This window comes from Coffea arabica, chromosome 3c (assembly GCF_036785885.1).
Source record: "Coffea arabica cultivar ET-39 chromosome 3c, Coffea Arabica ET-39 HiFi, whole genome shotgun sequence".
Classification (NCBI taxonomy): domain Eukaryota; kingdom Viridiplantae; phylum Streptophyta; class Magnoliopsida; order Gentianales; family Rubiaceae; genus Coffea; species Coffea arabica.
The window spans coordinates 44266427-44278368 of NC_092314.1; the positions used below are offsets into that span (position 1 = coordinate 44266427).

An 11942-nucleotide genomic window follows, 5' to 3' on the forward strand; every position below is an offset into this window, starting at 1 on the left:
GCTCGTTAGCTCGCGAGCCGGCTCGCGAGCTTGAATATATATATATTTTTTTTTATTTTTATTTTTATTTAATAATAAAATTACGTATATTATATATATTTTTTTTTATTTTTTATTTTCATAGTGAAATTACGGATATATCCTTAATATTTTATTATTTATTCAGAAAAAATATTATTTTATTTATTTTTTAAAAAAATAAAATAATTTTTTTTTATTTTTTTCGAGCTCGAGCTCGAGCTCGGCTCGACTTGATTCGAGTCGAGCTCGAGCTCGAAAATTGCCAGCTCGTCGAGCTCGAGCTCGAGCTCGATAAAATTTAGCTAAGGCTCGGCTCGATTAGCTCAAAGCTCGACTCGACTCGGCTCGTTTGCAGCCCTACAACCAAGTGTCCTCCTCGCAAAACACATCTCCATATGACTGCCTACGACAATTCTTTCATTGCTGGTGCCCTTCAATCTAAAGACATATGTGTCTGTTCTATACCAGACATCAAAGGTGGAGAATCTTCAAAGTTTAATGCTTTCTCTGAAATTGGAACATTTTGGGCTCATGCACCAGCTATTGGAATGCTTGCATACCATCAGGCAAGCATCGGATGCATTGAAAGTGTGGCAACCAGAGGTAGTTCGAGGTATGCAAAAGCATATGGTTGAGCAATATGATGTACCTGTTGAGTGAGTCTCAAATTAGTGCACTTGAGAATTAATCTCAGGCTTTGCAAGCAACAAATTGCTAATTATGATAATAGGCCCTTGTAGGTGTAGATTCTAGTGAATTATTTGGTGAATTATGGGATAAGTGTCTGAAGAACTTAATGCTCTTGTCTATGTATTACTGCAGAGAGCTGAAAATCGGAAGGGTGACAGAGCAAAAGAAGAGCTGGAATCAGTAAAATATCACCCTCTGCATGACTTTTGCAGGAAAGGCAGCAGGAGTGATGAACATGGCGTAAGAAGAAAGAAGTGGAAACATGTATGAAGGTGAAGTTCCCCATTTTAAGGTCTAAAAACAGAGAATTCCACAAATCAACTTAGAAGACAAAATTGTAAGCTAATAAAAATGGTGGAGATGGGAAACTCCCGTAGTCATTTCTCCATGAGTAATGCAATGACTGGGCCTTAATAACCTAATAGGGGAGATTTCTCATATTTTAAAAACCTCGAGGGAGGACAATAGGAATGTCAAAAACCTTAAGGGAGGCATCTGGATCTCACGGAATTTTAATTGCCCTCAAGTTGTTCCCATGTTTTCTCTTGGCATGTCATTACAGTATCATAAAATGTCATCCAACATTACTTTTTTCAGTTCAATTGTTTTATTTCCGAAACATACATATCATTATACACATGTTAATTGATATGTATCAATAAGCTAGTAGTTATATACATATACAGATTGAGCAAAAATACCAACAATTATGGACTTCTATTTCAATGTAATGTCAAGGTTCTATAACTCGTAATCATTATTCCAGTTCTTCTACTCTTTTCATCTCATTTTGATAGTTTTAATTTTTTTTTCATATAGTTTAGGAAAAATTACTAGTTAACCTTGTTGGAAGAGTAAATTTAGCCTACTGTTTTTCTAAAATACCCTTACATTGATATTAGGAGTATGACTAATCACTATACCTTTATATTAATTACAACAACAATACTATGGAAAATTGTACCATTCAAGGTATGAATCCAAGCAATTAATGAATTAGGTAGGTTATACTCACTAATAACAAAATATATTAAATAAGGGTATTTTAGAGAAGTTACAAACTAACTATGTTTTTGAATTGAAAAAACAGACTATAATTTGAGACAGATGAAAAAATAAAATAAAACTATCAAAGTGTGATAGGGGGAGTACAAGTTACCGAACAGAATGCAAGAAATGCAAGAAAATAGTATAAAACCTACCCTCGAGGGGCTTGTTTCAAATATGCCAGAGCATAAGACCGGTGGTTGATTTCTCTCAAAATGCTTTACTCTCTTTTTAATATATTTTTTGAAAGTTTCGATTAAATCCAACTTATATGTTTCAAAACTATAGAGGGCCTTTTCTATAGGTTGAATTAACCACATGAGGCATTTCTGTAAGAGGTAGAATAGGTATATCAAATGAAAATTAGTTATAAAAATCTGTTTTCCATTACCAATAGTTGTAAAACAAGTGCATGTGCTTCAAATATGTTAGTTTTGACGATTTTTGTCGCTTTTTCAATTTAGTTCAAACCACGTCGGATTGTATGTTTTGAAATCACGGGGATTATTCTGTATGTTCACTTAATCACAAATGGCATTTTTGTTTTTTTACCCTATATTAACTAAGGGTAGTTTAGAAAAATTAAAAGTTAACTATATTCTTCAATTGAAAAAAATGAACTATAATTTGGAACGGATGAAAAAGAAAAACAAAACTATCAAAGTGAGATGAAGGGAGCATAAGTTATTATTGAACAGAATGCAAGAAAACCCACCCTAGAGGGGCTTGTTTCAAATATGCAAAAGCTCACGGAGGCTCTTGTAAATTATTACGCTCATGAGATTGCTATACTAAAAAAAAAAAAAAAAAACTGGACCGACCGTTAAAATTATAGTCGGGCCCATTTTGATCGTTGGATTGTGGGCAGGGCAGAGTACCCTTTTTTTTTAACTTTCTTCAAAACTTTCGGACATCTCAGCGTCACAAACGGGCATTTTATAAAGTCCAAAGAAGCGCCGTCCGATTTCTCCTAACCAACGACCATAATCAGTCGACCGTTACATGGAAATCTCTGTCTGTCTAAACCCCACAAAATTTCAAATTTATACCATACCTTCCCTGCCCAGACTTCAGACTTCCCTTCTTCTTCTACTTCTTCTTCTTCTTCTTCTGCCCCCCAGAAATACCCCTCAGCTTTCACTGCTTACCATGAATTTCTGATCTTTGTTCTCATACAGCTGCCGACTTCTGTTTCCTTCTTCTCATACCCGTTTTCCCCGAAGAAAAGGAGAACAAAAAATTGGTGAAAATGGGTGTTGATCCTCCATCCTCATCTCCAGTGACAATTACAGTCTCTACCTCAGGTGGTGGGGGCCATGGAATTGCCTTGACTAGTCCAATCCGGCGTCATTCCTTATCAAACAATCCGAATTCGCCCCTGAGTGGAAGAGGATTAAGGGCTTCCAGTGGAGGCAAAGCTTCTTGTTCCAATACTACTGCGAGGTATCTTTCTTTCTCTAAAGACAGCACCGAGGAGTTTGTCGCCTACACAGTTCACATTCCTCCCACCCCTGATAACCGGATAATCGCTGGATCTCAGAACAGCCCTCTAGACAGAAGCAAAAGCAGGGGAATTCCTAGTGCAGGCTTCATCAAAGATACTATTTTTACTGGAGGACACAATTCGGTGACTCGAGCCCACGTCAGGAAAAGCTCCGAGGAAGTTGAGCTACCAAATGTGAAGACAAAATCAAATCTGGTATGTGAAATCGAGGGCTGTGATGAGAAAGCTCTTGATAGGAATTCCAAAATGCAGTGCGACTGTGGTTTCAGGATTTGCAGGGATTGCTTCTTTGATTGCGTTGAAAATGGAGCCGGAAGATGCCCCGGTTGCAAAGAGCCTTACAGGGGAGATGTTATTGATGACGAAATTCAGGATGAGCCACGGTCCCAACCGCGAATCAGAGTGGGAAAGAATTACTCTTTGGTTCAGTCTTTCAAGAATCCAAACCATGATTTTGATCATGCACAATGGCTGTTTGAGACCAAAGGAACTTATGGGTATGGAAATGCGGTTTGGCCTAGAGATGGATACGTGTCTGGAATGGGAACTGAGCGACATCAAAATCCTCCTGATTTCACTGACCGGAGAAACAAGCCCTTAACCAGGAAAGTTGGAATTTCTGCTGCACTAATCAGTCCCTACAGGTCAGAACCAAAACCAACCAGAGTTTTGTTTTCTAGTTCTTGTTTACTTGTTCTGCTCAATTGCTATACATTTTGGGTTTTTCCATGATGAAAAAGATCTTACTTTGAAGAATTTACTAGCATGTTATCGGACAGGGATATGTTTCTCTAATCTGCGATTGATCATTGACTAATTTATGTCGTATGAGATTCAGTCCACTGTTGCTCTGACTTTTTCATCTTTGCTACGCTCTAGGACCTTGAATAGTTTAAGAAATGCAAATTCCTTTTATTCCTCCACTTGCGCATATATGTATATATAGTTAGTAGGATATTGTTACCGGAAAATTCAAATTGACGCAAGCTTATGTTGGCTTGGCTGTGTAGATTACTGATGGCTCTTCGTCTTGCTGCACTTGCCTGTTTCCTTACATGGAGGGTGTCACATCCTAATCATGAAGCAATGTGGTTATGGATAATGTCTGTTGTCTGTGAATTTTGGTTTGCACTGTCTTGGCTTCTTGATCAGCTACCTAAGCTTTGCCCTGTGAAAAGGGTGACTGACCTGTCGGTTCTGAAGCAGAGATTTGAATCATCAGATCCAAACCTCAACAATCCCAAAGCATTATCTGACCTTCCAGGGATTGATGTATTTGTCTCTACAGCTGATCCAGACAAAGAGCCACCTCTAGTTACTGCAAACACTATTCTTTCTATACTTGCAGTTGATTATCCGATGGAGAAGGTGGCATGTTATCTATCTGATGATGGAGGTTCTCTGGTGACATTTGAGGCTCTTGCAGAGGCTGCAAGCTTTTCAAAATCTTGGGTTCCCTTCTGTAGGAAACACAACATTGAACCTCGCAATCCAGAGGCATACTTTAGTCAGAAGAGTGATCCTCTCAAGAACAAAGTGAAAATTGATTTTGTGAGGGATAGGAGAAGAGTGAAAAGAGAGTATGATGAACTCAAAGTCAGGATAAATGCCTTGCCGGAGTCAATAAGGAGAAGATCGGATGCATACAATGCTCAAGCAGAGCTAAGGGCTAGGAAGAAACAGCTTGAACTTGGGGACAATCTTTCAGAAGCCGTTAAGGTCCCAAAGGCTACTTGGATGTCCGACGGCTCTCATTGGCCCGGAACATGGACATCGGCGGAGGAAGGTCATTCAAAAGGTGATCATGAGGGCATTATTCAGGTAAATTGCATTTTTACTTCTTGGTTTTGGTGCAATTTTCCTCCTTTAGTCTGATGTGATTCTTCATTGCTACTATCTTGTTTCGCTCTTTCAGATGATGTTGATGCCACCTAATTCAGAGCCAGTTTTTGGGACTGAAGCTGATGAGGACAACTTGATTGATACAGCAGAAGTTGATATCCGGCTGCCAATGCTGGTTTATGTCTCTCGTGAGAAGCGGCGTGGTTTTGAACACAACAAGAAAGCTGGAGCCATGAATGCTCTAGTCCGTGCCAGTGCAATTATGTCCAACGGCCCTTTCATTCTCAATTTGGACTGTGACCACTATATCTATAACTCCTTGGCATTGAGGGAGGGAATGTGTTTTATGCTAGACCGAGGTGGTGACAGAATTTGTTATGTACAATTCCCTCAACGATTTGAGGGGATTGATCCAAATGATCGGTATGCAAACCACAACACTGTATTTTTTGATGTGAGTATGAGGGCTTTTGATGGATTACAAGGTCCAATGTATGTTGGAACAGGCTGCATTTTCAGGAGAATTGCTCTGTATGGTTTTAGTCCACCTAGAGCGACAGAACATCATGGATGGTTTGGAACAAAGAAAATAAAAACGCTCCTCAGGAGGAAATCCAAGTCGCCAAAGAATCAAGATGATGTGGAAACGCTTTTACCCATTTTGGGCGATGAAAATGCAGATGACGAAGCTGCCAAGGCCTTGCTTTCAAAACAATTTGGAAACTCAGCTTCTCTGATCGACTCCATTGCAATAGCTGAATTTGGGGGCAGGCTGCTTCATGAATTGCGAGGAAAGGGATGCCTGGGAAGGCCAGCTGGCTCTCTTGCTGTGCAGCGTGAGCCTTTAGATGCAGCAGCCCTGGCAGAGGCAGTCAGCGTTGTGACATGCTTCTATGAGGACAAAACTGAGTGGGGAAAAAGGGTAGGTTGGATATATGGTTCTGTAACTGAAGATGTTGTCACAGGTTATCGAATGCACAATAGAGGTTGGAGATCAGTTTACTGCATCACAAAAAGAGATGCTTTCAGAGGGACGGCCCCAATCAATTTGACAGATAGGCTCATCCAAGTGCTCAGGTGGGCAACAGGTTCTGTTGAAATCTTCTTTTCTCGAAACAATGCCTTATTTGCAAGTCCTAGGATGAAGTTTTTGCAAAGGGTGGCGTATTTCAATGTCGGAATGTACCCTTTCACATCTGTGTTCCTCCTTGTTTACTGTCTTTTGCCAGCACTGTCGTTGTTCTCTGGAAAGTTCATTGTGCAGTCACTTAATGTCACGTTTCTAGTGTTCTTGCTGGCCATCACTCTCACCTTGTGCATGCTTGCACTGCTCGAGATTAAATGGTCAGGCATCACTCTCCATGATTGGTGGCGGAATGAGCAATTTTGGCTAATCGGAGGAACCAGCGCACATCCTTCAGCTGTGGTGCAAGGACTGCTGAAGGTGATAGCTGGAATTGATATCTCATTCACCTTGACATCTAAATCAGCAGCACCTGATGATGAAGATGATGAGTTCGCTGAGCTGTATGAGTTTAGGTGGACTGTTCTGATGGTTCCACCAATCACAATAATATTGATTAACATGATAGCAATCGCGGTGGCAGTATCCAGGACCCTGTACAGTCCTTTCCCGGAGTGGAGCAAGCTCCTTGGAGGTGTTTTCTTCAGCATCTGGGTGCTGTCTCATCTATATCCTTTCGCAAAGGGGTTGATGGGAAGAAAGGGGAAGATTCCAACCATTGTATATTTATGGTCTGGACTGATATGTATTGTTCTTTCGTTGATTGCTGTGTACTTGTATCCTCCTTCCGGGGAACAAAGAAGCTTCCAGTTTGAGTTTCCCTAGAGAGAGAGGAGAAGCAGAGTTGCCAATGTTCCTCGGCAGCTACTCAATTTGCCATCGTTATTCAGGCCAAACAATAGTGTAAAGAAAGTGCATCTCAATTTCGTGCATTACTCTCTCCTCACTGTTGTGTTTTTTCATATGCTTTAGGATATTCTTGAATTTGATTTGTAGAATATAGACGACCTCAGTTTTGAATGGTGTTTTGCCAACTATGATACTGCAACCCAGTTATTAAGTTGTTTGATACTGCATTCTATATAGAATAATATAGCAAGGCAGTAGCAGGCAATAGACAGCAGGCATCAATGCATACATGATACAACTCCCTATTCTGCTATTTCCTGCTCTCTTTGATAGCTGAAATGTCACAAATTGTCTACACTTGAAGAATGGTCACTGTGCTGAAAGGGGAAGTGAAGATACCTAAGGTTAAAGCCATTGAGACCTCTGGCTAAATAGTTTTGGATTCTGAGCCTGGTGGAGGTTTTAGTTCTGCAGAGTAAATTGTTTGGGGTGTAAAAAAAACTGGAATGAAGAGTGTCAATTGTTGGGGGTGTTTGTATGAACATCTATTAAATGTGTCTACAAATAGAATAGACTTTTGTTTCTTCCTGAAATATGAGTGTCTCTCCTTTTCTTTTTTCTTTTTTCTTTTTTTGAAGACTCTCTTCTTCTAGCCATCTCAACATAATGAGTGTGTTTGGATTGGGGCTAATTGATTGAAATATTGATGCTTCCCAAAATTAGCCGTCAAATGTGGTTCTTGAGTTGGGTGGTATAATTGTATGCCCGTCGCTCCAACATGGCGCGACGGGCAGCAAATTTTTTTTTTTTAAAGTTCCTCTGGCCGTCGCGCCATGTTGGAGCGACGGTCAGAGGTGTCAGATATTTCTGACCGTCGCGCCATGTTGGAGCGATGGTCAGAGGTGTCAGAAATTTCTGACCGTCGCTCCAACATGGCGCGACGGCCAGAAATTTATTTATTTTTTTAAATTCTCTGACCGTCGGTCCAACGTGGCGCGACGGTCAGAAATGTTTTTTTTTTTTAAAAAATCCTCTTCCTCAGTAAAAAAAGAAAATTTTTTGTTAGGGTTACACTTACGGTAAGGGTTAGGGTTAGGGTTTACGTTACAGATAACTTAGAATTTGTTTTAATAAAAAATCCTTCAACTCAGTGATTTAGAAATGTTAATATTCTAAATCTTTGTCCAATTCAATTGGAAATTTCTCAAAAATTTTTTTGTAAAAATTATTTAAAATGAAAAGTTTTAAAACAATGCATTTAGTTTGACAAAATTTTAAAAACAAGTATTTTAAAGGAGATTAGATTTAAAAATTTTGATCCATTTGTTAAAGGATTTAGGGAATTGTTAAAGAATTAATGTTTACCATTTTATCAAGTTTAAGTTATATAACATGCGTAACTGTTATGATTTGTTAAATTTAAAAAATAATTTAATAATATGATTTAAATTGAAGTGATTGCGTAATGGATGAAAGTATTGCTTAATATTATTATGATTTGTTAATTTTAACTTTATTATGTATCATGCACACAGAATGTTAAAGGAACCGTAATTGTATAAAAAAATGAAAAATTATAATATGAATTACGATTTATATATTTGAATTTTCATATAAAATGTAATGATATAAAAATATTAATAACATATTTGTAGAAATGAAGAATTTTTTGCGTTTCATTATTTGATATATGATAATTAGTTTTAATAATTTAATGTATTAAAATAGCTATAAAACAACTAGTATTTATTTGTTTTGTAGGTATTATCGTATAGGGACCCTTCTATCCAATTATAGGGTTTAATAAAATAACTTGTACTTCTTTATTTTGAAAATGTTTAACGTTATTCAAATTAAAAGTGATTGGATTAAACAGAAAAAGTAGACAACAAAATTAAATTAAATGTCATGTGAAATGCATTAAATTAAATGGATGAGATATAAAATATCGTCGAAGACAAAATAATATCAATGCCTCGCAGTTTTCTTGCCTTTACCTTTAGCCTTGCCCTTAGCCTTGCCCTTATCCTTCTCCTGAGATATCGTCGGGGGACAACAATATCTAGTAGCAGGCCTTCTCTGACGATTACGTTGCACTCGATCTCCGATAACTAGAGCAGGAACTTGTGGAACTGCAGTAGATGGGCCATAATCTTCATCTGCGTTATCAGAGACAAGGGTATCCTCGCCTGTCGACTCAGCTGTCCCATCACTGTCATCAGTGTCTTTGGAACGATAGTCGTTAAAATTTCCTGGAACAGTGTGTCCTGACATGCCCATTGGTTGGGTATGAGTAGGCATGAACATAGTCTGACCAAGAGTGCTATAATCCGGAAGATCTACAGTAGTAGAACCACCTCCCGTGGCACCAAGCAAATCATTTATTTGGCTAAAGTCTGCATCTAAGGAACCCCCAGATGTAGTGGCATCGTACCCAAATACAGGTATATGTGGCGAAGGCGTGAATGGTGAACCAAACGCAGGTACGTGTGGGGAAGGAGTGAATTGTGTACCATAAAAAGGAAAGTGAGTGAATGGTGTAAACTGTGGCAAAGTCGAAACCGGTGTATGTAGTGATGTAGAAAAATGTGTACCGGTCGACCTAGTGCAATTTTGAGGGTCCACTTCAGGGTCACGATGCTCTGCCTCGTTGTTGTCCTCATCATGCAAGCCATGCCTATGTCGTCTAACTCCACTGGAAGATGCTCGAGCTTGACGAGGGACACGTCCAATTGGCCTCTCATAGGGAACGTGCTGACACTGTGTTTGGGTCTCAAATGGGTCCCAATCACCAATTTTCATACGATCGTATTGTTGAAGGTGCTGCATAGACCCAAATGCACCATCCATGATTGTCAAAAGACGCGGGTCAAGAGCATATCGTTGCTCTTCAACATTGAGGGCTTCATGCGCTAGATGTCCAATGCGCTGCATGGTATCCATCTGATATAAAGAAAATAGACAAATTAATATAGTGTACAAGATTGACTAAGAAATGTTAGCACAAAACATACATAGTGACGGAGTAAAAATTGTAGGAGTAGTAATGACCAGAAATTCAAGTTGTCCTGATACCCCGTAGAGCATGTGCCCGGGCTGCGTCTGCTGATGGATAGGAGAGGTAATGTACAAGATGGTGTGACGGTGGTACCATCTGAGATACTCTTCTGAAGGTCTAAATGTATCTGTAGGCTGTCCCGGGACCTCAGCTTCGTAGCGTCGATCCCAATAAACTATCCAACTCCTATGAAACTGAGTCCAATTTCTTCCAGGAAAATCAGCTAGACCAAGTTGGTGCAAACCCTTTTGATCAGTGTCAATTTCTTCAGGAATTTTTTGCACCATGCCGAACTGACGCATCACCCGATCTGGACAATGAAACTCAACTATGTGCCAAAATATCAACGGGACCTTTGCTCGCCATATACGCTCTCCCCGTCTGCAATACGCGGGTAGAGATGGCAGTATGTCACCACTATATGGCATCCAGATGAACTGATAGAACAGGAAAAAGATATACTCAATCCTCATTTGCTTTGAATAGAAATTCAAAAAAATGTAAATAATAATTATCCACAAAATAATTACATACCTGATCCATTCTTAGTAACCCTATCTGCTCTCGATAATACACAACAGGCCGACCAGGAGGCTCATAATCTAAACGATCATCTGCCCATCTCCCACATCTTGGGTAATCTCCAACCTCATATCGAGGATATATATCAGGACGAATAAGTGGGATTCGCTCCCACGCCCAAAGCTACTCAATATCAAGGTAATTTTCAGTGAATAAGATGTGTGTTTAAGCAAAAATAATGTATGTAATATATTTTTATTTACCTGTAGTAATAAGTAAGGCCCACCAGTACTCTTAGTTTCTGCTCGAGAAGCAATACACATCCGCGAGTATAAACAGGCCAACACCGCACTTCCCCAACTGTATTCGCCCATGGCCTCCAAGTCTTGTACATAATCGAGCCAATTTGTACTAACAACATTGCCCGTGGTATCTGCAAAAAGTAGGCCTCCCAATAGAATCAGTATGTACATCCGAGCATATTGACGAACTATCTCCTCAGAGGCATCGAGCTCCAATGCTACCCGTAATCGTGCCTTTATGAATGACATCTTCAGTCGGCCATCTCGAAAATGCCTATTCTCTGGCCAAATTCCTAAAAGATCAGAAACCATTTGTTGGCGTTGTAAGGGACTCCGCCTAATATGATTTAATGTAACAGGAAGGCCATCAACACGCAGGCCCCACAACACCTCAACATCCTGCAAGGTGATGGTAGCCTCGCCCATAATAGGGAGATGAAATGTGTGTGTCTCTTGTCTCCAACGCTCAACAAGTGCAGTAATCAATCCATGATCCACATGAACGTAACCGGCTCTACGTACCCCGCCAAATCCAGCCCTATCGATGTAATCAGATACTCGAGGGTCTATATGCATAAAGGGTTTAAAAAATTCTTTGTCACATCTTCTGACATCTAGGTCGCCATATGCGCCATGAAATACAGCAGCAGACCTGTGGTGTGGCTGTAAATATAATATAGAAGGGTCAATCGGCCCTTGACTCGGGAGTTGCACACTTGTCCAATAATCCATGGACAATTCTGCCTGCAACTAAATTATTATTAGTCGAATTAAGCGTGCATTATTAAAAATGACCTACAAAATACATAAATGCCACTAAAAAGCAACAAGAGAAAAATAGCATATACAACATAACAGAACATTAATATTCATAACAGAAGAATGCATTTCATTTAAATGTTCAGAAAGTACACAAATATGGGTGGGTTTATTTCACGACAAATTAATCCTAATATTCTATTGATGAAAGTAACCAGAATATGGGCAGTTAGGTGCAGTGTGTCCAGGTTGCAAACAGTTACTACACCGACGTGGAGCATCAGGACACCTTCGATCCATCTTATTCCGGATTCTAGCCGTTCT

General features: G+C 39.5%; 1 protein-coding gene across 1 annotated transcript; it reads left to right on the forward strand.

Annotated features, from left to right (window-relative positions):
- Positions 1 to 2726: 2726 nt before the first annotated feature.
- LOC140037771 (cellulose synthase-like protein D5) lies at positions 2727 to 7570 on the forward strand. Its single transcript, XM_072082867.1, has 3 exons — positions 2727 to 3906; positions 4273 to 5083; positions 5178 to 7570. The coding sequence occupies exons 1-3, from the start codon at positions 3008 to 3010 to the stop codon at positions 6951 to 6953; spliced, it is 3486 nt and encodes a 1161-aa protein (XP_071938968.1). The 5' UTR covers positions 2727 to 3007; the 3' UTR covers positions 6954 to 7570.
- Positions 7571 to 11942: the final 4372 nt, after the last annotated feature.